Source organism: Perognathus longimembris, chromosome 28 (genome assembly GCF_023159225.1).
Source record: "Perognathus longimembris pacificus isolate PPM17 chromosome 28, ASM2315922v1, whole genome shotgun sequence".
Classification (NCBI taxonomy): domain Eukaryota; kingdom Metazoa; phylum Chordata; class Mammalia; order Rodentia; family Heteromyidae; genus Perognathus; species Perognathus longimembris.
In genome coordinates this window covers 72,838,145-72,864,198 of record NC_063188.1, presented here as the reverse complement: position 1 = coordinate 72,864,198, position 26,054 = coordinate 72,838,145, and the positions used below count along the sequence as shown (strand labels likewise).

Genomic DNA, 26,054 nt, shown 5'->3' with positions numbered 1-26,054 from the left:
AATTATCTATGAAGCTCCACTGAGGCTTAGTAAATATTTTTTAAATGAATAAATGAATGAATGAACAAAAATTGCCATAAATAGCAGTAGACACACATATATACATTGGACACAGGACACACAAAGAAAAACAGCAACAAAGACTCACACATAGAAACATAGAGAGAAAGAAATGCAAAGCACAGAAAACTCAAAGAAATATAGTCATAAGAACACAAATAAGGAGACAGAGTCTAAAAGGACAGCATTGAAGACATAAACCCAGAGAAACAGAAACACGCTCTTTTGGCCCTTCTAGGGGTTTGATTGACTGCCTCAGTCACAAAAATGCAAGGAAACAAAAACAAGGTAACTCAGAAACAAACATAGTGAGTAATATAACAACACTGAAACCTCCCTGTACCAGTTGCCCATGCTTTTAATCCTAGCTGCTCAGGAGGCTGAGATCTGAGGATCATGGTTCGAAGGCAGCTCAGGCAGAAAAGTCCATGAGAGTCTTATCTCCAATTAACCACCAAAAGAGCTGGAAGTGGATCTGTGGACTGAGTAGTAGAGTGTTAGCCTTGAATAAAAAGGCTCTGGGACAGCTCTTAGGTCCTGAGTTCAAGTCCTAGAACCTGAATAAAAACAATGGACACTGATAGAAAGAAACATAGAAACAGAGATAGCAACACGTAGAGATCTGGAAACAGGAACAGAAATCAAGACCCCAAAGATATAGGGACACAAAAGCAACCATGGAGACACTGATCAGAACCAGAGTCTAAAATGCCACCCAAGGACAGAAAGGCGTAAACATGGACATTCTGAATTGCAGACATGGGGGAGAGATGATAGAATACAAAGAAACAAGGCCAGAGACCTACAAGGTTGTACAAGCAGGTACTACAAAGATCCAGACTTCATGTCGGAGATTTAGACACATAGGTAAGCACAAAGGAACATATTAAGAGTGTGGCAAATCCAGGTACCAGTGTCTCACATCTATAATCCCAGCTGCTCAGGAGGCTGAGATCTGAGGATCGTGGTTCAAAGCTAGCCTGGTCAGAAAAAAAAAAAACCATGAGACTCTATCTCCAAGAAACTACAAAAAAAAATGCAGAAATAGAGCTGTGGGTGAAGTGGTAAAGTGCTAGCCTTGAGCAAAAAAAGCTCAGGGATAGCACCCAGGACCTGAGTTCAAGCCCCAGGACCAGCATACTCACACAAATTAATGAGGCAAGATCACAAAGACAAGGAGTCCCAGATATCTAAATAGTGACAAACAACATTAAACAGATAGAAATTGGACTAGATAATTCAGACATAAAGATAGACAAGGTGAAACCCAGCTACAGTGGTGATATTGTGACATAGTAGAAGGGAGAGTTATAAGAATTCAAAAGCAGAGACCCTAGAACAAGCAGATAAGAATGTGAACACACAAACAGTCACATGGATAAAAGTTAGATTCTGGACAGAAACACACAAGTGTTTGTAAAGACAGACTTAAGAACAAAGAAATCTAAACACACAAAACATACCCAAATAAGCAGAACAGTGACAAAAGAAAAAACTATCCAGAGAGACAGGGGTATAAGGACACAGAATCAAGATAAATCTTAGACCAGAAACAGTGACACACATTAGAGAACCAAGGCTACAAATCAAGGGATAAGTTTTCACCCCAGGAACATAAAGATAGTTGCTCACAGATTAGAAAGCATGAATCCAGACACTAGACACAAACAGAGAGGCACAGAAGTGATGAGTCAAATCAAAAATGAAACTAGGGACAGAGTGAGATAGAAAGAGAAACAGATGCAGAGTAATACCCAGAGAATAGAGTCCTCACTGTTGTGGGGATCCAGAGAAAAAGACCTAGGACTAAGAGTGACATCAGTAGAAAAATCATTTGGTATATTCACAGTAATATGAAGAAACAATAATACATAGACATTGACAAAATATGAGATAAACTGACTGAAAAGAGGACAGGTACCAAAATAGAGACAGAGACATGGACATGAAGAACAAAGCTGTAGAAATGCATGGGCTCCGTGACTAACCAACACTGAGCAAATGGAATGAAAAATATGCAGACCCCTGAGCAAATGGGCACTATAACAGATGCTTGTAGACCCCTAGACACAAAAATATAGAGAATCAGAAACACATACTGGATTACAAAGTTTCAGAGACACACGAAGACTTGGGGATGCTCAGAGACAGGAACAAGTACAAAATGTAGCACCAAGTTTTATGGGCACTCAGACAAAAGATCTATAGCCAGAAGATCACAGGCAAATACATAGGGACATGTGAAGATTTGGGGACACACAGATACAGTAAGATACAAAAGTTCAAGGACACACAAATATTCATGAGCATGAGATTCAGGGACATGAAAAGAACCACATAAAGGTAAATAGTCAGAAATACACACACAAAAAGCCCACAGTTATATACAGAAAAAGTGACTCTGACTCTCTGTCTCTTTTTCTGTCTCCTCCCCTCAAAACACACACACATACACACGGGCTCACTGAATGACCAGGCACGGAGACACAGAGATCTGTGGACACACAGAGACTGGGAGCATGGACACACTAGAACAGAGAGGCTCAAGGACATTCAAGGACAAGAATACACAGACACTAAAATACACAGATAAAAGACACAGAGTCAAGGATAGAAGTAAAGAATCCAGAGACTTAGACACACCCAGAGATGGGATATACATACAATGAAACACAGAGATGAATACGATTTATGATATAAAGAATGGGACACAAGGACTAGAGGCATGGCTCAAGTGGTAGAGCACTTGCCTACCATATATGAGGGACTGGCTGGGTTCAATCTCCAGTACCACAAAACAAGAAGAATGGAAAACTGAAATTCACAGACTTCCATAAAACCCAAGAGATACCAATACTGGGCTACAATAAGCAATGCAACCACAAACACTACAACACAATAACACTGGGACACATAAACATCTTGGGAAAATAAATTATGTAGACACTGGAGCCAGACCTTGCCATTCACATACTAAGATAGAAAACGTAGGCAGACACTGAAACACACAGACATGCTGGCTGGACAAATACGTAACACACAGACATCATAACAGATGGCACATACTGGGACACTGGCACACAGAGTCATGGTACACAGACACAGGGACACACAGACACAGAGATACACACAGAGGGACTCATACTACCTGGAACACATTTGCTACTGGAACACAACAAACTTCAGCATAGAAACAGAGCATATAAAACCTAAAGGACAGTCAGGCCCTGGTGGCTCATACCTATAATCCTAGCTTTTTAGAAGGCTGAGATATGAGGAGTACACTTGAGTAAAAAAAGTCCATGAGGGGCTGGGGGTATGGCCTAGTGGCGAGAGAGCTTGCCTCGTATACATGAGGCCCTGGGTTCAATTCCCCAGCACCACATATACAGAAAACGGCCAGAAGTGGCGCTGTGGCTCAAGTGGCAGAGTGCTAGCCTTGAGCAAAAAGGAAGCCAGGGACAGTGCTCAGGCCCTGAGTCCAAGGTCCAGGACTGGCAAAAAAAAAAAAAAAGTCCATGAGACCTTACCTCCAATTAATCAACAAAAAGCTAAAAGTGGAGCTGTGACTCCAGTGGTAGAGTACCAGCCTTGAGTAAAAAATTAAGGGAAGGCACATTGGCCCTGAGTGAAGCATTGGCCCTGAGTGAAGTCCCAATACCAGCACACACACACACACACACACATACACACACACACACACACACACACACACACACACACACACACCTCTAGAGGCCAAAAATGCAGCAACATACTAACACTAGAACAAATAAATATTGAGGCACATGGACACAAAGAATAGTGATAAATAGAGATGATGAGTCAAACAAGCAAATACTGGGATACACAAACACAGAGGCTGCTGGAACTGAGATATGTTAAAGCAGGACACATTCTCTGGGGCATACCACCAACAAGGTAGACACTGAAGGCATGGAATTCCATAGAACTATACCATGAAGACATTGTGGCATAGGGATACAGAGGTACAAAGAAATGGCTGAAACAGAGAGACACAGTGGAATGTTGAAAGGAGTGACATGGACCAAGATACACTGCATTTATAAACGTCTTTGTTGAATGGCAACTCGGTTATAAAACTGCTGAAAGACCTGAATGAGCTTTTGCTTGTGCGTACCACCAATTCCCTTTGCCCTTTTCACAAGGGCCCTCTGTATTCTATATTATCCCAATTCAATTTCCTAGACCTGGAACACCCACTACAGTAGTTGTGGACACATATGGTTTTTAAGCACTTGGAATGTGGCTTGTCTGAACTGACATGTACTGAAAGTGAAAGATGCACACTGGTGTTTGCAAACTGAGTACTGAAAGAATAAAATAAAATACTCCAGTGTTTGTAATATTTAAAGTGACATCTTGAATAAGTTGACCTAAATAAAAGATAGTCTTTTGAAAAAAAAATAAAAAATAAAACTTCTGAAAGGACACACACACACACACACACACACACACACACACACACACACACACACATCACACCTGTACTTCCAGCTACTCAGGAGGCTGAGATCTGAGGATCGTGATCCAAAGCCAGCCTGGATAGGAAAATTCTTGAGACATTTATCTCCAAATAAGCACCTGAAAACCAGAGCTGTGGCTCAAAATGGTAGTGCGCTAGACTTGAGCAACAAAGCTCATGACCATCTGTAAGCAATACAAAAAAGTTCAGGGTGATTTAGGCAGAAGCAATTTTCTCAACAGGTATTAGATACTCACAGAGTCTTAAAGGACTGGAGAATCCAAAACAGAGGGAAAATAATTTTTAAAAATGATGCCCCAAAATCTACCTCAAGTTTCCAGGTAGAAATGCTGCTCCTGACACCCTTAGAAACTAGATTTGCAATGACCACGTCATTGAGAGTGAACATTTATATCTCTGGAAGTCAGATATAGAATCGATTGTATACAACTCACTATTTCCCTTAGGCACGAACTCCTGACTCAAAAATTTTAGTCTAATTGATGGGAGCTTAGTCATGTGCCCAGACCTCAATTTCAAAGGGGACTGTGTAAGTAGGTTATTTTTCAGCATTTTCAGCTTCTAGGGTAGCAGGTGGGATTTTTCTCAGAAACCAATGTATTATTAAACACAGAGGATTTGGTATCCAGAAATAGAAAGAAATATCCATTCTATATGCCTGACTACCCAGGACTTCTACAATAGTATCACACACTCTGAAGTTAGTTGCTCCAAAAGCATTTCCCAAGTATGGGAAGCAAGTAAAACTAGAAAAAAATTATGAGTGTTAGGAAAAGGATATCCTCCATTTCTTTCTCCCAGGCTGTTTAGAATGTTTTACCCACCCAGGAGCTCTTTGGAAAATTGTACTGAAGATCTGGAACAAGGTTTAAGACTAGGAAGGCTTCCCGCGGAAGTGTTGCTTTGCTCTGGACCTTGGAAGATAAGTAGACTTCAGAAAGCAAAAGAAGAGGAAGAACATATTGCATTGTAGTCTTCACCCTTAACTTTTTTCTTATCTGATCCCTACCTGGTCACTGGCTATCTAAGAAAAATGTTCATGGTGGAACCGGAAAGCTGTCTAAAGGATAGTAAAACGAATATTGCCAGGGCTCCAAGATCCCAAGAGCCAATCTGGGGCCAACTGTAAACAGACACATAGTACAGTAGGTTAAATGGAACACAGAAGAGGGTCCAGCAATGGTTTCTGCCACTGTCACTTAATGGGTGGGCACACACATCATTTCCTTCACTTCATGTTACCTCTGGACATTCCTTTTCTCAAGTCTCAAACTGCTTTGTGAAACAGAAAAATAGATCTACTTTTCCAAGGTTATAAGGATGAAATACATGTATTTACATGTACATTGACATATTATAGTTCCCAGCTCAAGGTCTAGCATATAAATAATATTTGATGTTATTATTCCTTTCACAAAATTGGAGTTAGGAGGATCCTTAAAGACTATCTACTTCAACAATCTCCTCTTTCACATGAAGTAGCTGAAAGAAGGGTTAAAAGGTCTTTATGTAAGCCCTCACAATAAGTTGTAGCAAAGAAAGAACCAGAAGCCATCCTTGCCAAATCCTTATCCAAGGGTCGTTTTAACTCTGTGTAGCTAATTCATGTGGGGAACAATACACACTGTGGAGGTGAAGTCAGTGGGTCCAATGGGTATTTATCCTATCTTCATTAGTTGGTAGATGTAGTCATCTAACATTTGCCAAAAAAAACTCTGTACTAGGCAAGTTTGAGGACAAGAGAGACCTTAGACCTAACCCCTAATCCTGAAATATTCCATGACCTAAGAAGAGATGGATATAAAAACAACTGGAAATGAATAAAAAGAGATTTCCATCTGTGCCAGGTAATTAAGAAGACTAAAAAGCAGCTTTTGTAGGATATTTGCCTCCCCTCAATATAAACCCCACCAACTTCTCTATAGGCCTGCTACATTCAATTGAATGACAATGATGATTCTTAATATGGATAACTGACATTTCTTCATCCTATGTAAAATGTGACCAAAATAATTCTGAGAAATTTCCAGCTACAACTGAATGAGAAGATCAGCAAATCTTCCCACAAAAGGCACTATAAAGCTGAGAAAATGTGATTTAAAAAAACAATTTTCAGACTAATGCCATATAATACTTTGAGAAGTATGTAAGCCAGGCATTGGTGGCTCACATCTGTAATCCTAGCTAGTTAGTAGGCTGAGATCTGAAGATCATCGTTCAAAGCCAGCCAGGGCAGGAAAGTCTGTGAGACTTGTAGATAAGTATCTACAATTAACCACCTAAAAGCTGGAAATGGCACTGTGGCTCAAGTGATAGGGCATAAGACTTGAGCACAAAAGCTCAGGGACAGAACCCAAGCCCAGAATTCAAGCCCCTGACCAGCACACACACACACACACACACACACACACACACACACACACACACACACGAAATGTATATGCTATTTTAACTACTGAACTTGGACTAAGAAAGTAGGAAATCTATGGCATTCCGGCTTTAGATTTCTCCCCTACCCTTTAGCTAGAAAAGGTAGAATTCTGCTTGAGTGGGACAGGCCATAAGCACTGACCATTTATCTACCACTGTATAAGGGATCTCACTCAATTGGGAGCAGAATATAATGCCTATGTTCAGTACTGCCAGTAAAAGAGACTATTTAACAGAGCCTAAAAAGTCACTACCTTTTTTTTCCCTGACAGTCCTGGGACTTGAACTCTGGGCCTGGGTGCTCTCCCTAAGCTTCTTTTAGTCAAGGCTAGCACTCTATCACTTGAGTGACAATGCCACTTCTGGCTTTTTTCTGAGTAGTTTATTGGAGATAAGAGCCTGAGAGACTTTCCTGCCTGGGCTGGTTTTGAAATGCAATCCTCAGATCTTAGTCTCTTGAATAGCTAGGATTACAGGTGTGAGCCAGAGACACCAAGCTATCAGACTCTGCTATCTTTAGGTTATAGTCATGGTTGGGACAAACATATCCCTGGGTAGAGCCTGAGAGGCCACAAACCACTTGACTAACTCTGAGATTGTGCCCATAATACACCTTGGGGGCTTAAAAGAGAAGTAAAGCCTATAATAGATTTTGAAAAAATTTAAACTTTGGATTCATGCTCCTACATATACATAGATTCAAGGTGGGAGAGAAAGACTTACTGGCTCAATGTAACTGAGCACAACTTCTCTCAAAACACTGGCTTACTAATAACCTATGCAGAAACAAGAGTAATTGCTAGGAAGCCAATATTTTATTTTAAAAGATTTTTAAAAAGAAAACTCAATACAGACATCAGTGGTTTTGTGCCATGAAAGAGGAGAAGGGGAGTTACTGAACAAAGAAACAAATTTGAAACAGTAAAAAATAACACTCTGCAGGGAGAAAAAAAGTTGTCATACTTCAGAATTGTTATAAAATACTTTGCCAAAGAACCAAATGGATACTCAAGTTGAAGAGCTTAATAACTATAAAGGAAACTTCACTAGAAGGATTCAACAAGATGTGCAAATTAAATAATCAGTAACTCCAAGGATAGGTGTGAACAAAACTACAATTTGAGGGTAAACATATGCAGCAGTGGTATTAGACACTATGTTATAAATGAACTATACAACTTGTGAGTAGGAACAGGAGAGAAAAACTGGGAGACAAGAGGACGAGGGACACTATCAAAAAGAAATGTATTCTTTATCTGACTTATGTGACAGTAACTGCTCTGTATATCACCTTTGTAATAACAATAAAAATTAAATTAAAAACTATCATTTGAGCTCTTTGGTCTCGGCCGCCGACATGCCATCCAGACTGAGGAAGACCTGGAAACTTAGGGGGCATGTGAGCCATGGCCATGGCCGCATCGGCAAGCACCAGAAGCACCCAGGAGGACACGGTAACGCTGGTGGCATGCATCACCACAGGATCAACTTTGACAAATATCACCCAGGTTACTTTGGGAAAGTTGGTATGCGGCATTACCACTTAAAGAGGAACCAGAGCTTTTGTCCAACTGTTAACCTTGATAAATTGTGGACATTGGTCAGCGAGCAGACACGGGTGAATGCTGCCAAAAACAAGACTGGAGTTGCTCCCATCACTGATGTGGTTCGATCGGGCTACTACAAAGTTCTGGGGAAAGGAAAGCTACCCAAGCAGCCTGTCATCGTGAAAGCCAAATTCTTCAGCAGAAGAGCTGAGGAGAAGATTAAGGGTGTTGGGGGCGCCTGTGTCTTGGTGGCTTGAAGCTACACAGAGGAGGCTCATTAAATGCTTACATTCTTTCAAAAAAAAAAAAACAACTATCATTTGAGGAACAAAGTAAAAAGATTGAAGGCAAATGAACAAACCCTCAGAAATATATGGTTCTACATCAATCATTCAAAGAAAAGATGCATAATAGATGAGTTCCAGAAGGAAGTGGCAAAAGGTGGCAAAAAATACTTTGAGAAAAAAAAAAGAAAACAACCCAAATGTATCTAAAAATTATGTACAGATTCAAGAAGCTCAAGAAATTCTAAGCAGGATGAATGTAGAGAATCACAAATTACTGCAAAACTGAAGGTCAAAAACAAAGAGTAAGTTGTAAAAGCAGGAAGAAAACATACACAGGAGTCAGTATTAACAATTATCTTCTTATTAGAAACAATGTAAAGGCCAGAAGAATGATTTATTCAAAGTGCAGAGATTTTAAAAATACAATTAAATCAAAAATAGTCAAATAAAAACACTCCCAGATAACCAAGTGCTGGAAGAATTTGTGACTAGATAATAATGTACCTTGCCAGAAATATTAAACAAGTGCTTTAAGCTGAAAGGACTGACCCCGATATAACTCAAATCCATGAGAATTAACTGATATATATGTAGACAATTCTATAGGACTCTAAAATATTAGTTTGCTTGTTTCATCTATTAAGTTATATTATCTTTTCTAGGCCAGTCTTGAGGCTGGAACTCTGGATCTAGGCCCTGTACCTGAGCTCATTTTGCTCAAGGCTAGCACTCTACCAGTTGAGCCACAGTGCCACTTCCAGCTTTTTCTGTGATTTAATTAGAGATAAGAGTCTCACAGGGGGCTGGGGATATGGCCTAGTGGCAAGAGTGCCTGCCTCATATACATGAGGCCCTGGGTTCGATTCCCCAGCACCACATATACAGAAAATGGCCAGAAGTGGCGCTGTGGCTCAAGTGGCAGAGTGCTAGCCTTGAGCAAAAAAAGAAGCCAGGGACGGTGCTCAGGCCCTGAGTCCAAGCCCCAGGACTGGCCAAAAAAAAAAAAAAAAGAGTCTCACAGACTTTCCTGTCCAGGCTGACTTTGAACCGTGATCCTCAGATCTCAGCCACCTGAGTAGCTAGCAATACAGGTGTGAGTCACTAGCACCCGGCTTATTAACTTCTTTTAAATTCTTACAATTGACTAAATAAATAGCTATGATACTGTATTGTTGGGTTCATAGCATAAATAAATGTGATAAATATGAAAATAGTATAAAAAAGAAAGCAATACAAAAGTGAGATAGACAGACAGACAGAATAGTATGGTTTGTTATTGTTTATTTTGTCAGTTGTAGAACTTGAACTCTGGTCCTGGGTGCTGTCCCTGAGCTTTATTTAGCCTTGAGCAAAAAGAAGCCAGGGACAGTGCTCAGCCCTGAGTTCAAGCCCCAGGACTGGCAAAAAAAAGTTACATGCAAAATGATTATATCCTCATAAAACCTAGTAACTAAAAGCAGCTAGATGCAAAATGATTATTTATCCTATTGTGCATTTTATATTAACTGTCAAGATAGGAAAATTTATCGAGATGGAAAATGGATCTATTATTGACTTGAGGTTGGAGTTAAGATTAATTGTAAATAAGCATGCAGAAGGGAATTTTTGGAGGGAATAAAAATGTTCTAGAACTAAATTGCAGTAATAGTTATATACCTCCTGTGAATTTATTAGATTTTTTTTACTGAATATTGGTAAAATGCATTTTGTGACATGTAAATTATACCCAGTATAATAGTTTTTAAAGTTATTCTGAGGGCTGGGGATATAGCCTAGTGGCAAGAGTGCCTGCCTCGGATACACGAGGCCCTAGGTTCGATTCCCCAGCACCACATATACAGAAAACGGCCAGAAGCGGCGCTGTGGCTCAAGTGGTAGAGTGCTAGCCTTGAGCGGGAAGAAGCCAAGGACAGTGCTCAGGCCCTGAGTCCAAGGCCCAGGACTGGCCAAAAAAAAAAAAAAAAAGTAAAGTTATTCTGAGGTGGACACCTGTGGCTCATGCTTGTGACCCTAGCCACTCAGGAGGCTGGGGCCTGGATCACAGCTCAAAGCTATTCCAGGCAGAAAAGTCTGTGAATAACTAGCAAATCAAGTAGTTAATAATCAAAATAACTTTAAAAAGCAGGGCTAGCAGGACACCAGTGGCTCACATTTGTGATCTTAGTTATTCAGGAGGCTGAGATCTGAGCATCATGAGTGGAAGCCAACTCAAGTGAGAAAGTCCATGAGACTCTTATCTCCAATTAACCATCCCCCCCCCCCCCAAATAAGTAAACCTGTGACTCAAGTGGTAGAGTGCGAGCCTTGAGCAAAATAGCTCAGGGACAGTACCCAGACCCCGAGTTCAAGCCCCAGGACTGGCATCAAAAATAGCAGGGCTGGGGCTGGGGATATGGCCTAGTGGCAAGAGTGCCTGCTTCATATACATGAGGCCCTGGGTTCGATTCCCCAGCACCACATATACAGAAAATGGCCAGAAGTGGCGCTGTGACTCAAGTGGCAGAGTGCTAGCCTTGAGCAAAAAGAAGCCAGGGACAGTGCTCAGGCCTTGAGTCCAAGCCCCAGGACTGGCCAAAAAAAAAAAAAAAAAAAAAAAAATAGCAGGGCTGGAGGTATGGCTTGAGTAGTGGAATGCCAGCATGAACAAGCAGGCTGAATAAGCGCAAGCTCTAAGTACTTTCAAGAGGGGATTTTTTTAAAGCTATCCTGATAATATTTAGATGACTTTTCAAACTGGTAACATCACACAGATGAGCAAATGTAATAGATTTGTTGTTCAAGGAAATGCAGGTACCCTCTGCATTTTCCAACTAGATTATTGCTCATAAACTACATTGTTCTCTCAGTCTCAAAGGAGTGGGAGTTTCCCCGGTGCCCAAGCAAAGGAAGGACATCTTAGGCAAAGGAAACAGCATGAATGAAGGCATGTAGGCTTTTAAAAGTCTGGGCGTTCTGGAATTGTACTTAGTTCGGTATCTGATTTAGAAGATTCAAGTTGGGGAGTGGGGAGAGAAACCAGACTGCTTGTACCCACAGTTCCTGGAGATCTTTAAACATTAGACTGCAGAACTATCCTAGTCTATCCTAGGAGAGTCTATCGTAGGAGGCAACAGAGAAACCTTGATAATTTTAGGCAAAAGATGAACATGACCAAATGCGCACATTAGGAAGAGCTCTCTGGAGACTCTGGTAGAAGACATCCATGTCCACTGGTATAGGAGCTGCTATTGTGTTCTAGTCATTGTGCTAGCTATCCACTGGCCATAAAATAGTAAACTAAGCAAAATAAAAGGTCTTGTTTTCATGGAATTAGCAGGAGGAAGTACAAATAATCACATAAGAAAAGTAACATTAATTTCAGAACGCAATGGATGTGAAAATAGGAGAAAGTATCTGGTGGAGTATCTATGGATAAGGAAATCCAGGAGAGCCTCCCTGAGTAGTAGACTTTTCAGCTTGAGATGAACAGAAAATTATAGATCAAGCCATGGCAGATCTGGGGACAGGAAATTCTCAGCAAGAGGGAAAAGCTAAAGTAAAACTTGAAGTGAGAGACAATTAGGGCTGTGACAAGTTTGATCTGTTGTAAAAGTTAACGCTCTTCAGGCCTGAAGACCAATGGAACAGAATTGAAGACCCAGAATTGAACCCACAGATCTACGCCTACTTAATCTTTGATAAAGGAGCTAAAACAATAGTATGGAAGAAAGATAGCCTCTTTAACAAGTGGTGCTGGCAAAACTGGCTCAACACATGCAACAAACTAAAACTAGATCCTTATATATCACCCTGCACCAAAATAAATTCCAAATGGATTAAAGACCTTGAAATCAAAACAGGCACCCTGAAAACACTAAAGGAAGGAGTAGGAGAAACACTTGGGCTCCTTGGCACAGGACAGAACTTCCTTAACAAAGACCCTGAAAGGCTACAAATCAAAGAAAGGTTGGACAAATGGGACTGCATCAAACTGCAGAGCTTCTGCACGGCAAAGGACATAGCTCTCAAGATAAACAGAAAGCCCACAGACTGGGAGAAGATCTTTACCGGACATTCAACAGACAAAGGCCTCATCTCTAAAATATATGCAGAACTAAAAAAATTACCTTCTTCCAAAACAAAACCACAAAGAACCAATAGCCCCCTCATCAAGTGGGCTAAAGACTTACAAAGAAACTTCTCTGATGAGGAAATGAGAATGGCCAATAGACATATGAAAAAATGCTCTACATCACTGGCCATAAAGGAAATGCAAATCAAAACAACATTGAGATTCCATCTCACCCCAGCAAGAATGTCATATATCAAGAAAACTAATAATAACAATTGTTGGAGGGGATGTGGCCAAAAGGGAACCCTACTTCATTGTTGGTGGGAATGTAAACTGGTTCAGCCACTCTGGCAAGCAGTATGGAGATTCCTCAGAAGGCTCAATATAGAATTCCCCTATGACCCAGCAGCCCCACTGTTGGGTATCTATCCAAAAGCCCACAAACAAAATCACAGTAATGCCACCAGCACAACAATGTTCATCGCAGCACAATTTGTCATAGCGAGAACCTGGAACCAACCCAGATGCCCCTCCATAGATGAATGGATCAGGAAAATGTGGTACATATACACAATGGAATTTTATGCCTCTATCAGAAAGAATGACATTGTTCCATTTGTACGGAAATGGAAGGACTTGGAAAAAGTTATACTAAGTGAAGTGAGCCAGACCCAAAGAAACATGGACTCTATGGCCTCCCTTATTGGGAATAATTAGTACAGGTTTAGGCAAGCCATAGCAGAGCATCACAAGGCCCAATAGCTATACCCTTATGAACACATAAGATGATGCTAAGTGAAATGAACTCCATGTTATGGAAACAATTGATATATCACAGTTGTAACTACTTTCAACGTCCTATGTGTATGTGTAGTTTCTATTATTGATGATGTTCTTGTATCACCTTCCTATGGTTGTACCTACACTATCTCTGTAATCTTATCTGAGTATATTGGAAACCGTGTTTACTGGTATTGGAAGTAGGAAATTCAAAGGGAATACCAAATTTGAGAGACACGGGGTAAAAAAAGATAAATAACTACAAAAGCAATACTTGCAAAACTGTTTGGTGTAAGTGAACTGAACACCTGGGGGGGGAGGGAAAGGGGGGGAGGGCGGGGGGCATGAGGGACAAGGTAACAAACAGTACAAGAAATGTATCCAATGCCAAACGTATGAAACTGTAACCTCTCTGTACATCAGTTTGATAATAAAAATTTGAGAAAAAAAAAAGTTAACGCTCTTTTTAGAGCATTCTAAGGCCCAATTTGGGGCAGGGGCACTGGGTTAAAAAGGAAGAAATGAGTACAAAAGCTTGAAATTACAGAATGGAATCTAAAACAGATGTAACGAAATGACAGGTCAAGGCCTGTTAGTAGGACACCTGGCAGAGTGAGTGATTGCCAGCAGCCATAATAGATAGTAAGTGCTCCTGGCATTAAAGTTCAGTATGTATGGTTGGTTGTTGGGTTGTATTTTCTTTTCTTTTTCTTTCTTTCTTTCTTTTTTTTTTTTTTTTTTGCTTGTTCTAGGATGAACTCAGGGTCTGGGCACTGTCCCTTGGCATTTTCACCCGTCTGGTGCTCTATCATTAGAGCCATAGCCACCCCACCCCAGCCCTTTTGTCCATTTGCTGCTTAATTGGAGTTTTGAGTTTCACAGACTTTACCTGCTCAAGCTAGTTTTGAACTATGATCCTCAAATCTCAGCCTCTTGAATAGATAGGATTACAGGCTTAAAGCATCAGCATCAGGTGGGATATTTTTCAAAACAAAAAATGTTTTTTCAAGCTTTCTACAAGCAAACCAGATGAATATCATTCAATAATGAGTATTAATATTAACTGTTTGCGAAATGCCACTATTCTGTGTGTTTGGGACACAACCGTAACAAGACAGAAAAAAAAATACACCTTCCAGAAGCTCATTTTGCAGGAATAGGCAACTAAAAATTAACAGAGCCAAGATGGAAAAATAGAATAAAGCAACAGAAACTATGAGGAAGGAGGAAGACATTATTTTAGACAAGGTAGTATCACTGGAAAGCAAATAGAGTGATCACTCCTCTGGTTTTCCTGGCACTGTCCTGATTTTCTCCCTGACAGATCCCATATCTTGGGAAACTCTTCAGTTCTACACAAACCAAGGTCGTTTGTCACCCTAAGAACAGAAAGAGAAGTTAGCACCTGTAGCTCATGCTTTGTAATCCTAACTATTCAAAAGGCTAAGAATGGCAGCGGGAAGCCAACCCAGTCAGACAAACTTGAGTGTCTTATATCCAATTAACCAGCAAAAAGCTAGAAGTGGAGGAGCGCTCAAGTGATAGAGAGCTAGCCTTTGAGTGAAAAAGCAAGAGGCCCTGAGTTCAAGCCCCATTACTGGCACAAAAAGATGAAGAGGGGAAAAAGATGAAGAGGAAAAGGAGGAGGAGGAAGAAGGAGGAGGAGAGGGAGAATGAAGAGTTGGTAGGAGGTAGAGGAGGGAGGAGGGGCAGAGGAATGAGGAGAAGGGGAATGAGGAGGAGAGAGGCAAAGGAGGAGGAGGAAGAGAAGGAAGGAGGAAGAAAGAAAGAGGAGCAGAAGGAGGAGGGGAAGAAGGAGGAGGAGGGGGAAGGATATATACAATTATCTAGAAGAGAAGTGTTCCAAATAAAGAAACGGCCCCATTCCACCTGACACATTCCCCTTTATCTATGAAGCTGCCCAAAGTATCTGTCAAGGCGACAAACACCTGGACAGAGAGCAGAAAGCAGTTTTCTGTGCCTGAACAATGACGTTCAGATAAATTCCAAGGTCTTTTTTAGTGCTGAAGTGATGGATTAATGATGTTGGGACAATGAGTCTTTCTTCCTGTTTGCCTACAAAAATAATAGAAGCTCTCCTCTTGGTCTTGATGGGTTATATTAACCAACAGAATCTGGCCCCAGGTTTTGAGTAGTGACTCACCTTGGCAATATCCTATCTGAGCCCTGAACTCATCTTAATACACTATCTGGTCCCCTTCTAACTTCTGATGCGGCTCATATGTTCAAAGCCAGCCTGGGCAGGAAAATCTGTAAGACTCATCTCCAATTGACTGCAAGAAAACCAGGAGTGGAGCTGTGGCTCAAAATGGTAGAGCATTGGCATTGAGCAAAATAGCTCAGGGACAGAGCCCATGCCCTGATTTCAACCCCACAAACAACAAAAACAAAGGTAAAACAGAGAGAAGATAAAGTTGTGGACGATAACTGTATGCTAAAATTAATAAAAGTATTCTCAACCCTAAGATAGTTAAAATAGATTATGCACAAGGCACTAAATAATCTAAAATGTTATTGGCACCAATAAACCATTCATATTTATGTACAAGTGCCATATTGTTATCCAATGCCATGTACTCACTTCGGCATAATACACTAAGATGCCGTACACATTCCTTCAGATGTCTGTCTCCAATTGCCTCTTTTTCTGTCTCTTTCTCTCTCTTTCTCTCTCTCTCTCTCACACACACATTCTTACATGCCACCCACATTTATTCAGATGTCACACACATGCATTCATTCAGACTTAGTCATGTTTAATCAAATGTCATCTCCCCTTTATCCACCTGTCATCTATGAACACCTGAACAACACACATGAGCATGTCTGAAGCACACCTCCAACAGTGCCAATGCAGCAGCTACTTATGTTCCATCACACACATTCATCCAGGCATTCTCAAAACCCTTGCTATTCAAAGTGTGGGTCCTTGGACCAGCATGCTGGCATTATGTGAGAACTTTTAAGAAACACAGAATATCATATCCCACTCAGATCTTATTAGTTAAAATTTACATTCTTAGCACAACATTTCTGGGGTGATTCATACACACATTAACAATAAAAAGTACTGACATCATGACTGAATCTCATTAACTTTCATATTCCAAGTGCCAATAAATGTTTTTAATAAATTAAAGACATTATAACATCACCCATGATCAACAAAAATATTCTTCTCACACTTCCACTCTGAAGTACATTTTTGAAAGAAATACTTGCTTATATGTACAGAAGATAGATAATAGAATACTCATTGCAACATTACTTAATATGGGAAACATTGAAAATAATCTAAATAAACTAGAGTCAGTATTCAGTTGAATACTAATCACTCATAGAAAGTAATGAGTGAATGCTATAGGCATGATCATAAACTCAGTCTATAATCTTGAGTGGAAAATCAAGTTGGAGAATTACACATTTATATGATGTTGTTTATGAAGTTAGTTATAAATGTGTAAAACAATACTTTGTTATTTATTAATAGATGTGTGTGTGTTGGTCCTGGGGCTTGAATTCAGGGCCTGGATGCTGTCCCAAAGCTTTTTTTTTTTAATGTCCTTTTTTTTTTTTTTTTTTTTTGGCCAGTCCTAGGCCGTGAACTCAGGGCCTGAGCACTGTCCCTGGCTTCTTTTTGCTCAAGGCTAGCACTCTGTCACTTGAGCCACAGCACCACTTCTGGCCATTTTCTGTATATGTGGTGCTGAGGAATCGAACCCAGGGCCTCATGTATACGAGGCAAGCACTCTTGCCACTAGGCCATATTCCCAGCCCCCTCCCCAAAGCTTTATGTTCTCAAGGTTAGCACTCTACTACTTGAGCAACAGTTTCACTCCAGTTTTTTGGTAGTTAACTGGAGATAAATCTCTCATGGACTCCCCTGCTCTTGCTGTCTTTGAACTATGATCCTGAGTCTCCTGAGTAGCTAGGATCACAGGCCACCAGTGTCTAGCCTATTAATATTTTTTTCTGGTGCAAGAACTGGGGCTTGGATTGTTTTTTTACTAGGGCTGATGCTCTACTACTTGCACCACACCTCTGCTTCCAGCTTTTTTTTTGGGGTAATTGCAAATAGGTCTCATAGACTTTTCTACCCAGGCTGGCTTCAAACCATGTTCCTCAGATCTCAGCTAGGATTACAGGAATGAGACACCAGCTCACTATTAATACATTAGTAAGTAGTGAAAGCATAAAAATTTGCAAGGAAATTTTTTTAAGCTCAGGATCATAGTGATTATTAGGCAAAGAGGCAGAGAAAGAAAAGCATTAGCAAAAGAAATATATAAAGCAAAATAGGCAAATTCCTAAGATTTGGCAAATCTGAATGGTGGGGGTACGTAGTATGCCCTTTTGAACATCAGAAATATTTCATAAAACAAATTAAAAATATGTGCAAGGAGAAGAAAGGGAAGATTCTATTACTCTTGGAAGGTTCATCTTCACAGTCAGCATTTCTTCTTCCTCTGTCTTTCTCAGGAAATTTCTGTTTGCTCAAGCCAGTTATCTAGTTGGTCTTTCTTTACTCAGAGATCAGTTTCAATTTCCACAAATATTAGGCCTTTGTGCCTTTAGGCTTACTCCCTGGTGAGGGTAGCAGTAACCTTCCTCCTTTGGGCAGTACTGGTACTTGAACTCGGGGTCTTGTACTTTGTAGGCAGGTGCTCTACCACTTGAGCCATTCCCCCTGGGCTTTCTTTTGCTTTCATTATTTTTCTAATAAGATCTTGAATTTTGTCCATGCTCTGAGATGCTCCTATTTACACTTCGTAGACTGCTGGAGTGATAGTTACCTGTTGCTGTGCCCAGATTTTTATTCATTGAGATAGGGGCTTGGGAACTTTATTTTTTGCCCAGGTTGGTCTTGAACCATGATCCTCCCATTTCCACCTCCTGAGAAGCTAAGATTACAGGCATGAGACATCTGGCTTACTGATACTGAGCCTTTCAGTTAGTTCCTGGTTGACCCCCTGAGAGGCTAGCATCCACTAGGACACTTTCAGATAAATCAAACAGAACCATAAATAATTCACATTCACTCTTACATCTCATATAGTCATGCAGAAAGCAATACACAAAGTTTTATTTATTTATTGTAAAGGTGATCTACAGAGGGGTTACAGTTACAAAAGTCAGATAATACATACATTTCTTTTTTAGCAATGTCACCTCTTCACTCATTTTCTCCCAGTTTTTTTTCCCTCCTGACCCCACCCTCACAAGCTTTATAGTTCATTCGCAACAGTGTCAAGTGAGTATCACTGCTGCATTTGTTCACCCCTTGTCCCACCATTTCTGTGCTCTCCTTTACCCAAAACAGATAAACTTACATACAAAACAAAAAACACAGTCTTGTTTTACATTTGTCTTAGTGAGAGTGTATTCAATATTACTCTCTCTTGCTGTCTTAGCAATCACAAAACTGTATATTAATAATGCTGTGCTCATCTGGGTGCTGGTGGCTCACACCGGTAATCCTAGCTACTCAAGGAGTCTGAGATCTGAGGATTTTGGCTCAAAACTAGTCCAAGAAGAAAAGTCCCTTGAGACTCTTATTTCCAATTAACCACCAATAAAAGCTGGGAATGAAGCTGTAGCTCCAGTGTAGAGTGATAGCTTTGAACAAAAATGTTCAGGACAGCACCCAGGCCCTGAGTTCAAGCCCCAGGAAAGGCACAAAAAATTGCTAATAGAGGCCAGGGATGTAGCATGATAGTAGAGTACTTGCCTAGCATGTGCTAGATGTTGGGTTTGTTTCCCACTGCAGCAAAATAGTAGTAGTAGTAGTAGTAGTAGTAGTAGTAATACAAACTCCTCTTACACTAAGATACATTTATCCAATTATTCCTTAGAGGTAGAATCTAATAATCTAATCAATTATTCTACATTTCTCTGCTTTCTCAACCTAACACCATTAATGAGACCTGATGGTCTATCAACCAAATTTACTTCTAATGGAGTATTCTTAAAATATTCCTTAAAACATAGCTCAGAAGAGAGGATATCCTACTGCAAAGCTAAGAAAGCCTGGTGTTTTGGAGTGGTTTTCATAAAGGTTCAACTTTTCCAGATTTTCCCTGAAAACCTCAGCAATACTTTTCACTGTGTCTATGCTATCAATCAAGCCCATATTGGATTATAGTGTAAGTCCAATCTTGAGAAATATTTCTATGTAAATACCAGCTTGTGATGCCAGTCACTGGTGGCTCACACCCGTAATCCTAGCTACTCAGGAGGCTGAGTTCTGAGGCTCGTGGTTCAAAGTTAGCCAGGGCAAGAAAGGCTATGAAACTCTAATCTCCAGTTAACTAGCAAAAAGCCAGAAGTAAAGATGTGGCTCAAATGATACAGTGCCAGCCCAGAACACAAAAACTCAGGGACAGTGTCCAGGCCCTGAGTACAAGCCCCAGGACCAGCACACACACACACACACACACACACACACACACACACACACACAATACTAGCTGTGGCTGTTTGTTTCCAATGATTCTAGTTAATATCTAAATTTCCTAGCATCGAATATGTGCAAATATGTTTTTGAGTTGCTGCATCTATGTTTGCATGAATCCTGCATTTAAATTCTCTATTTTATTCAGATTGCTAATGCCTCTAGTATACTTAGAATAGTGCAAAGACTGAAATTTCCACTGAGTGCTTTATTTTCATCAGGTAGGTTGAATGTTGAAACAATGGCTCATAAAATACTCCACTGAGGAATAGAATCAAAGATGCAGAAATGAATGCACAGATCTATAGCTACCTAATCTTTGATAAGCGAGACAATAACACAGGATGGAAGAAATACAGCCTCTTCAACAAATCATAGAATTGGCTACACACATGAAGAAAACTGAAGCTAGATCCTTATATATCACCCTGCACCAGAATCAATTCCAAATGGATCAAAGACCTCAATGGAAGACCAGATACCCTGAAAACATTACAGGAAGGGATAGGGGAAACACTAGGGCTCCTTACCACAGGTGAAAACTTCCTAAGTAAGGATATAGACACAAGAAATTCAAGAAAGCCTGGATAAATGGGATTGCATTAAACTGCAGAACTTCTGCATGGCAAAGGACATAGCTAACAAGATAAATAGAAAGCCCACAGAATGGGAGAAGATCTTTACTATCTATGCATCAGACAAGGGCCTTATATCTAAAATATACTTAGAGCTCAAAAAATTAACCTCCCCCCCAAAGAAAATCCTCAAAGAAACAACCGCTCCATTAACACATGAGGTAAAGACTTAAAGAGAGACTTCTCCAAAGAAAAAATAAGAATGGCCTATAAACACATGAAGAAATGTTCAACATCTCTGGCCAGAAAAGAAATTCAAATCAAAATAACATTGAGATTCTACCTCACCCAATTTAGAATGACTGTTATCAAGAAAACTAATAATAACAGATGCAGGCAGCGATATGGCCAAAAGGGAATGCCACTGTTGGTGGGAGTGTAAACTTGTTCAATCACTCTGGAAAGCAGTATGGAGTTTCCTCCGAAGACTAAACAGAGAGCTCCCCTATGACCCAGCAACCCCACTCCTGGGCATTGACACAAATGACCACAAACCAGCCCACACTAATGTCACTAGCACAACCATGTCTATTGAAGCAATATTTGCCATAGCTAAGATGTGGATTCAACACAGATGACCCTCAGTGGACAAATGGATCAAGAAAATGTGGTATATATACACAATGGAGTTCTATGCATCTATCAGAAAGAAAGACATTGCCCTATTAGTAAGGAAATGAAAAGGCTTGGAAAAAATAGCTTAAGCAAAGTAAACCAGACCCAAAGAAACATTGTTTCCCTCATTTGTAATAACTAGAATATATCTATAAATCTACAAGTTAATCTAGTGGATAGTAAAAGACAAATAATTACACTTGGAAATGATTAAACAGCACTCAAACATTTGCACAGTGAAAACAAAGGACAATATTCTCAGGAGAGGATCACAATGGCTCAATAGCTATGTGCATATGATCACATAAAATGATGTTAATTGGGACTGGGAATGTGGCTTAGCCATAGAGTGCTTGCCTAGCATGCATGAAGCCCTGGGTTTGATTCCTCAGCACCACACAAAACAGAAAAAGTCGGAAGTGGTGCTGTGGCTCACGTGACAGAATGCTAGCCTTTAGCAAAAGGAATCCAGGGACAGCACTCAGGCCCTGAGTTCAAGCCACAGGACTGGCCAAAAAAAAATGATGCTTATTGAGATGAACTCCAAGAAATGGAAAGAAGTGTTTTTTTTTTTTTTTAATTGTGCTCTTTGCAGTTCTTTCTTTTTTCTCCTTTGGTTTATTCCCTGTTGTCACTGTTTTTTGTTTCTGTACCCTTTGTCTTGTATATAAGTTTATCTGATTTGGGGAAAAGAAGGGGAAGCACAGAAACAGTGGGACAAAGGACAAACCAATTCAACAGTGATACTCCCTAGACACTATGTTGGAAATGAACTTTACAACTTGTCAGGGGAACATGGAGGGAGGTTGGGAATGGGAAAAGTGAGAGAAAATTAGGAAGGTGTTATCAGTGTTCAAAAAGAAATATGTCCATTACCTTACTTATGTAATGGTAACCCCTCTGTACATCACCTTTCCAATGAAATTTAAATAAAAAATACTCCATTGACTTTATAACAGAATGTGTACATTTTTATAAAACAGTTAAGATTTGGTGTCCATCTACAGATATAAAGACAAAGAAAATGTGATACATATACACAATGACTACAATTCAGCCATAAAGAAGACTGGAATCCTGCCAAAACAAAATTGATGGAACTGGAGCATATCATGTAAGGGGAAAAAATGACAAATATGGAAGAACATGTATTGCATGTTTTTCCTTCTTCTTCTTCTTCTTCTTCTTCTTCTTCTTCTTCTTCTTCTTCTTCTTCTTCTTCTTCTTCTTCTTCTTCTTCTTCTTCCTCTTCTTCTCCTCCTCCTCCTCCTCTTCCTTCTTCTCATGATTATTATTATTATTATTATTATTATTATTTGGCAGTATTGAGATTTGAACTTGGGTCCTCATGGTTGCTCTGCAAGTGCTTTACTGCTAAGTTATCCTGCAGCCCTGTTTTTCCTTGCTTTTTGCTGGTACTACAGTTTAATGTCAGTGTCTGGTACTCTCATCTGAAGTTTTGCTCATGACTGGTGCTCTACAGTGTGTAACACACCTTCAATTCGGGCTTTTTGCTGATTAGTTGGAAATAAGACTCCTAAGGATTTATCTGACTAGGCTGGCTTTGAAACTCGGTCCACAGATTTCAGCCACCTGTGGTAGCTAGGATTATAGGCGCAATCCACTGGTGCCTGTATTTGAGCTAGGATCTTACTCCCTGCCTGGGAATAATCTACTCATGTTATAGTTCTCACGTAACTAAGATAGTAAGTGCATGCCACTGCATCCAGCTCTCTATTAAGAAGGGGAACTTTTCTTTATTTAATTGCATTTTATTATCTTTCTGTAGTAATACAAAGTAGTTACCATGCAAAAAATCAGTTTATGAATTCAAAGAATCTTTTTTTTTTGGCCAGTCCTGGGCCTTGGACTCAGGGCCTGAGCACTGTCCCTGGCTTCTTTTTGCTCAAGGCTAGCACTCTGCCACTTGAGCCACAGTGCCACTTCTGGCTGTTTTCTGTATATGTGGTGCTGGGGAATCTAACAGAGAGCTTCATGTGTAGGAGGCAAGCACTCTTGCCACTAGGCCATATTCCCAGCCCCTCAAAGAATCTTGATTAGTGTCACCCCTTTTTATCATTCTCCCACATCACTCCCAACCCCACTTTCAATTTTCTTAATTTCATGGGCTATACATTGAATATCATTTAGTGCATTCTCCACCCTCACCCCAAGAAGAGAACTTTTCTGCCCAGGTTGTCCTCAAATTACAGTCCTCCCAATCTCAGCCTGTACTGTTTACTGAATGTTTTCTAACATGTGTAGAAACTTTATGTTGAACAACAAAAAAATTGACCTGAAAGTAGGAGTAAAAGTAGAAATAAAGGGGACAGGAGAAGATAGAAGGAAGGATGAACACAATGCATGATATATACCTATATGAAAATATCAGTGTTATCCATTAATTTGTGCAATAAATATGTGATACTAATGATAGTGATAAGAAAATATTTACATTTCATTTTTCATGTAAGCCAAACAAACCATTTACATAATTCCAAAGGTAAGACCTTGGATGGCTTCCTCAGATCACTGCTTTTCGGAGTGGCTATCATCCACTAGTGGCACTTTTGGCAGTGCACAGTATATGTTAGCAAGGACAGTTTTGAACACCGTTATCTCTAGAAGGTCTTCATTGTCTGGATCTTTGTTTTACAATCAATTCTTCATCTTGAATTTGTACTTCTGTATCTGTAATGTTCCATATTTGTGGCATTTGGCTCCCATACCTGATGTCCTGTTCCCAACTTCAACTAACTGATAACTCCAGTACACAAACTACTTAAGGAATATTATTGAGCCAGGCACTGTTGGCTTATGCCTGTAATCCTAACTACTTAGGAGGCTGAGATCTGAGAATCATGGTTTGAAGCCAGCCCAGACAGCAAAGTCCATGAGACTCTTACCTCCAATTAACTGACCAACAAAAAAGCCAGAAGTGGAAGTATGGCTCAATTGGTAGAGTGCCAGCCTTGAGTGAAAAAGCTAAGAGACAGAGCCCAAGACCTGAGTCCAAGCCCCAGTACCAGCACACACACTATGTAAATAAATAAATAAATGTGCACGTGTGTGTGTGTGTGTGTGTGTGTGTGTGTGTTTCAGAGTATGAACAGAACTAACCAAGAGAGAATCCTGCTACTGGGATTGGATCCTTCCTGCTTGTTCTCCACCTTTCTGGCATTTACTCTCTGGGAAATGCAGAAAGATTTGGTAAACTTTTTTTGACCAGTACCACTGTTTATTCACAGACCCAGTTACAAAGCTAGCATGGCATACACCTCAGTTCATCCTTCTAAGAAGCCTATTTATCTGTTCCTCCCTGTTGCCAGCATCTCCACTGCCCAGAAAAGATAACTTGAAGGGCCATAGGAAGTTATTTTCTTCCTTGAAGCATTTCCCAACAGTAAAGACCTCACGAATCCCATCTCCATACAGATAATGCCATATTTACTAATAGACCAAGCAATCAAAGAGTTATCTGTGAAGGCAATTTGCTTCTTACTGATTTTACCATAACAAAGCTTGTAGATGAGCTCATTTGCTGACTTCAAGTTTGGGTACCCCTCTGCAATATATGGTTCTACAATCAGCATATTAATTGAAGCCTTGTTGAGCTTAACAAAGGCACCAATGAAGATCTTGTGAAGGCAAAGAAGCTGCAATACCTTACAGACCTTTGGACTCACACTACTGATGACTATGATTCTCATAACAAAAACCTATTTGAGTTCTGCATGTATCTTTAAGTTACCTGCATTTTTGTCCATTCTAGCCATTTGTATCTCAGTTCTGTATATTTTCCTACATCCCTGGTGGTAGTGCTTAGCTTTTCCTTTCTTCTTTTTTTTTGACATTCTTGGGGTTTGAACTCAGGGCCTAAGTACTGTCACTGGCTTCCATTTGCTCAAGGCTAGAACTCTACCACTTGAGCCACAGCACTGACTTTTTCTGTGCATGTGGTGCTGAGGAATCAAATCCAGGGCTTCATGCATGCTAGGCAAGCACTCTACCACTATGCCACATTCCCAGCCCTTAGCTTTTCATAGATGAGCTTCCTCCTTATCTTTTTTTTTTTTTTTTGCCAGTCCTGGGCCTTGAACTCAGGGCCTGAGCACTGTCCCTGCCTTCTTTTTGCTCAAGGCTAGCACTTTGCCACGTGAGCCACAGCGCCACTTCTGGCCGTTTTCTGTATATGTGGTGCTGGGGAATCGAACCCAGGGCTTCATGTATACAAGTCAAGCACTCTTGCCACTAGGCCATGTTCCAAGCCCCCCTCCTTACCTTTTGAAACATCTTTGGGGCATATTTCTTTCTCAGGCATTTTACTTTCAGCTCAGCAAAATTCCCTCTCTTTTCCTTAAAGGGTTTTGGCACAGCAGAAACCTTTATTTCTCTCCAGCTCCGTCCATGGGTTCAGCCAAAAAAGAGGGCAATATGCTTTACAGAAGGCTGAATTTATCAAATTTCCACAGGAAATCAGCAAAAAGTACTAAATAAGCTAGTTTGAGAAATTAAATCCACCTTAGATGGCAAAAAGTTGTTTATTAGAAATATGTCTCAACATGATCCTTCCTCTTATTCATAAATATGGATGATGCAGTCTTTTCTAGCTGAGCCAAACACTGACATACATTGGAAACTGAGGACTGACTCTTCACTTACTATTCCAC

The 26,054-nt window shown here is 40.2% G+C and overlaps 1 protein-coding gene and 1 pseudogene across 1 annotated transcript; one reads left to right on the top strand and one right to left on the bottom strand.

Moving 5' to 3' along the window:
* The first annotated feature begins 8,337 nt into the window (after nucleotides 1-8,337).
* LOC125343511 (60S ribosomal protein L27a-like) lies at nucleotides 8,338-8,835 on the top strand. Its single transcript, XM_048335980.1, has one exon. It carries the CDS (start codon nucleotides 8,355-8,357, stop codon nucleotides 8,799-8,801), a length of 447 nt encoding a protein of 148 aa, XP_048191937.1. The 5' UTR covers nucleotides 8,338-8,354; the 3' UTR covers nucleotides 8,802-8,835.
* A 15,650-nt stretch (nucleotides 8,836-24,485) lies between these two features.
* LOC125343755 lies at nucleotides 24,486-25,793 on the bottom strand (annotated as a pseudogene).
* Nucleotides 25,794-26,054: the final 261 nt, after the last annotated feature.

What these genes read in the sequence shown, in the direction of transcription:
- LOC125343511 (XM_048335980.1), top strand. Translation starts at nt 8,355, where the DNA reads ATGCCATCCAGACTGAGGAAGACCTGGAAACTTAGGGGGCATGTGAGC.